Below are 4309 nucleotides of genomic sequence, written 5' to 3'. Positions count from 1 at the left end.
TTTTTAGTACAAAAATTTCTATTTCAAAAATTTTCGTACTAAAAAACTCACTTTAGAAAGCTGTTTCATTGATTACTTTTATGATCAATATATAATAAAAAAAATAAAAAACGTGTTACATATAAATTTTAAAATACAATTTATATATATATATAATACTTAAATTTTTATATTTACTTATTAAATATTTAAATCCTTAAATTTCATTAAAAATTTTATTAATACTAATTATTTAAAATAATATATATATATTTTTATGTAGATATTTTAATTTGATTTAGAGATTAAAATGACATATATAAATAAATATAAAAATTTAGATATTAGATATATAACTTATCAAATATAAAACCCCCACATGCTCACTTAGCTCTTTTAAGAGTCCAATGAAAAAAAAATGCAGAAATAAATAAAATAACAATTCACTATGGCTCAGGCTGTTGGATGAGAGAGTTTATTATTATTATTATTATTATTTTAATTTGGCTTGGTTATCATCACCTTGAATTATTACGGACGTCCGGTGATCGGACGCAATCCAAACGCGCCACATCATCCGAATATATTGGATTCTGATATATTTTGATGACGTGACGCATTTGAATTATTATCCGGACGAATCCAAACACCGAATGTAATAATTTTCCCACCTTCAGGCCCTTCAAGATTCAGTGGGCAATTGCCAGTTTGGCTTCTATGGACTGGGCGAGAAGGAAAGAAACATCTAGGAAGTAGGAATGGTAGAAGCAAATGTGCAGCAAGCCAAGGCAACTAAGGTGTGAGGAAATAATTACCCCCAAAATTAGTCCTTTTTTGTCCTGATGGGTCGCTGCCTTCCATTGACAGCATAAAATAGTTTACTTGCAGATTAATTTGGTGTTTTTATCCCTTATTTATTCGTCTCTTTCAAGCTAAACTCAGTTTCTTCTCTCTTCTTCCATTCCTTTATCAAAGTTTCTCTTTTTAGACTGGAAAGTTGTGTTCATCTTCTTCATAAAAGCTGCCCAATGGCTCCCTTGTTATCGCCAATGAAAGTTCTCTCAAAATGTTGTGGAAAGTTTGGATTTGGGAAAGTTGTGGATTCCGATTCTAAGGATTTAGAATACCCTCAGTTCCTGGAATTTGATCCAACTGGTAGATATGGCAGGGTAAGTTTCTTTAGTATTTTTCATGTTTTCTTCTTTTTAGGGCTTGACATTGCTATGAACCCTTATTTTTTCTTTGCAGTATAATGAGATCCTTGGCATGGGAGCTTCAAAAACAGTGTATGGATCCGTAAAACTTCTTGTTAGCTATCCTATTCATGATAATTTACAAAAAGGGGCTAAAATATTGCCCCTTTTTTGCCATTTTTGGCTGATTCTTCTTTGATTTTATTAAATTTCACAAATAAGGTGTTTTTTTTGCTGAATTTGATGGCAGTTACAAGGGTTTTGATGAGTATGAAGGGATTGAAATTGCTTGGAATCAGGTGAAGCTAAATAGATTTCTTCGAAGCTCTCAGAATTTGGAGAGGCTTTATTGTGAGATTCATCTCCTCAAAACCCTAAAGCATAAGAACATCATGAAATTTTATACCTCTTGGGTGGATACTTCCAAGAGAAAAATCAATTTTGTCACCGAGATGTTTACCTCTGGCACTCTAAGACAGTAAGCTCCTTTTTCAGTAAGGAAGTATTGTATGTTTGTTCTGTTGAGAAAATTTATTTCCTTTAGCTTATTCTGATTTATTTTCCTGTAAATTCAGATACAGGCAGAAGCATAGGAGGGTTAACATTAGGGCATTGAAACATTGGTGCAGGCAAATCTTAAGTGGTTTGCTTTACCTCCATAGCCATGACCCTCCTATCATACATAGAGACCTCAAATGTGACAATATTTTTGTTAATGGAAATCAAGGAGAGGTCAAGATTGGTGATTTGGGTCTCGCCGCAATCCTCCGAAAACCTCTCGCCGACCATTGTGTGGGTAAATCACTTTGCTTGCTCTTCCCTTCTTCAAAGTAAGAGGTAGACACTGCCCTATAGTTATAACTGTTGCCTACTTTAATCTTGTTTAGGCACACCAGAATTCATGGCTCCTGAAGTATATGAAGAATCATATAATGAATTGGTAGATATATACTCTTTTGGAATGTGTGTTTTAGAAATGGTGACACTTGAATATCCTTATAGTGAATGTAATCACTCTGTAGAAATCTACAAAAAGGTTACCTCTGTAAGAATCAAAACTCTATAATGCTTTTATTTGAATTCCTCAGTTTTCCTTCCTTACAGACAAATCTTGTCTTCCGTAGGGTAGAAAACCAGATGCTTTATATAAAGTTGAGGATCCTGAAGTTAGAAAATTTGTGGAGAAATGCATTGCAAAGGTGTCAGAGAGATTCTCTGCAAGGGAGCTTCTGAATGATCCTTTTCTCCTAATCGATGAGCCTAATCTGACTTATGGGGCAGGAGACATCACACCAATGAGTCGGATTCTTAGAGAATCTGAAACAAACGGGTTCAATGCTGATTTGGAACTTACAATCAAGGGAATGAGGAAAGATGATGGTAGCATCTTTTTAAGTATTAGAATTTCTGATACAGAAGGTACTTTATGTTGAATATGTTATAAATCCATGCAGGACATACATTATTTATATCATCTTGAAGCTTTGTAATGTCTGGTTTGATGGTGCATTCAGGCAATGTCAGGAACATCTTCTTTCCTTTCGATCTTGACAACGATACTGCGATGAGTGTCGCGACAGAGATGGTCACTGATTTGAATATAACTTACTATGATATCACACAAATTGCAAAGTTGATTGATGATGAAGTTGCTTCCTTGGTTTCAGAATGGCAACCTGGCTTGAACATAGGAGAGATGCCAGGTCATGCGATGCCATCCAATGACGAGCCGGATTTTTCGTCGGCAAATCCCGTCTTAAGTTACTTGCCGAAAACGAATGAAAGTAGTACTGAAAACTCTGAAAACCTTGACTGTTCCCTTCATGGCCGATTTGGAGAGATAACATACCATGTCAGAGACAGCGAGCGTGACACACAGGGAGCTTCAATTCCCTCTCCCAGACCCACAGAACCTCTCTTTCAAACTACCTTGAATGAAATCAACGGGCAAATTGACCAGTCTTCCAAAATCCACCATCATAAAGAACCAAGCCTTGAAATGCATCAGAAGGAAACTGAAGATCAGAATGAAATTAGAACGTTGAGTACATCTGATTGTAAGCTAATGAAATCTTTTCATTTAATGAGAAATTTCTCATATCGCATCCCTTCTGATGACAGTTTTAATGGTGATGCAATCAATGGCAACATCAATCATAAATCTGCTGAAAATAGTAATATTTCACCTGAGAAAATCATTGTAGACAGAAACTTATAATTTTTATTTTGTATACACTACACCCAATTGTTCCTTTTTTTGTAATTGTACATTGATGAGATGAAATGAGATGTTGATCATGCTCTCTCTCTCTCTCTCAATCATTGATATGCTCTTATTATATCATTAGGTCAATACTTAAAAGTTAAAATATGTTGATGAGTGGGTGTAAAAAGTATATCTCTATGACTTATGTGGCATTTCGATTCAATTATTGCACGGTAGAGACAATGGATCTATGACTAAACTTTCATCAGAAATCTAAATCAGGTCAAATTGATTGTGATTTGAAATCGATAGCATAATATCATTTCATTGAATGGGTGATGCAGTGAAAATTGTTCTTTAGTCTTGATAAGAGTTTTTCTTTTTGGTCAATGGCAAAAAAGAACAAAAAGCAATGATATTGGAGGACTTTATGACGAGTGTTAGGCTTGGTTTGGGGCAGTTTTTTTACTGTTTTTTGAAGCTGTTTTTGAGTATAAATTTTTAATTAAAAAATTTTTAGATTAAGGTTTTGTTTAGGACTGCTTTTTTACTGCTTCTTAAAGCAACTTTCTAGTAAAAAAAATTAATTTTTATAATTAAAAGCTGCTTTAAGAAGCAGGAAAAAGGCTGTCTCAAACGAAGCCTAAAAGGCTGGTTTAGGAAGTAGTAGGAAAGTTGTCCCAAACGAAGCCTTAATCATTGTAAAAAATACTTGGAGTGGTTTTAAAATCGTCTTGAAATTATTGTTAATGTCATCCATGAGAAAACTATTTAAGGATGATTTTATAACCATTTAAAAATGTTATCATGATCTTTCAAATTGTGGTGGCTTTAATTAATTTAAAGCTATAACAGTGGTTTTAATTATTGTAATGCAATAGCAATTCAAGTTATCTTGAAATTATTTTGAGACTCTTCGGGTCTGTCAAAA

The 4309-nt window shown here is 33.9% G+C and overlaps 1 protein-coding gene across 2 annotated transcripts; it reads left to right on the top strand.

The window, feature by feature from the left end:
* The first annotated feature begins 680 nt into the window (after window positions 1–680).
* On the top strand, window positions 681–3481 carry LOC110093355 (probable serine/threonine-protein kinase WNK1). Of its 2 annotated transcripts, none has more exons than XM_020818209.2 (8): window positions 681–776; window positions 955–1148; window positions 1228–1265; window positions 1423–1650; window positions 1748–1968; window positions 2060–2217; window positions 2297–2591; window positions 2687–3481. In XM_020818209.2, the coding sequence occupies exons 2-8, from the start codon at window positions 1008–1010 to the stop codon at window positions 3388–3390; spliced, it is 1785 nt and encodes a 594-aa protein (XP_020673868.2). In that variant the 5' UTR covers window positions 681–776; window positions 955–1007; the 3' UTR covers window positions 3391–3481. The 2 variants fall into 2 exon arrangements, with proteins under 2 accessions (XP_020673868.2, XP_020673867.2); XM_020818208.2 differs by having other exon boundaries at window positions 720–776; window positions 968–1148.
* Window positions 3482–4309: the final 828 nt, after the last annotated feature.

This window comes from Dendrobium catenatum, unplaced genomic scaffold (assembly GCF_001605985.2).
Source record: "Dendrobium catenatum unplaced genomic scaffold, ASM160598v2 fragScaff_scaffold_722, whole genome shotgun sequence".
NCBI classification, from domain to species: domain Eukaryota; kingdom Viridiplantae; phylum Streptophyta; class Magnoliopsida; order Asparagales; family Orchidaceae; genus Dendrobium; species Dendrobium catenatum.
The sequence above is the reverse complement of the archived record's forward strand: the minus strand, read 5'-3'. Positions and strand labels throughout refer to the sequence as shown.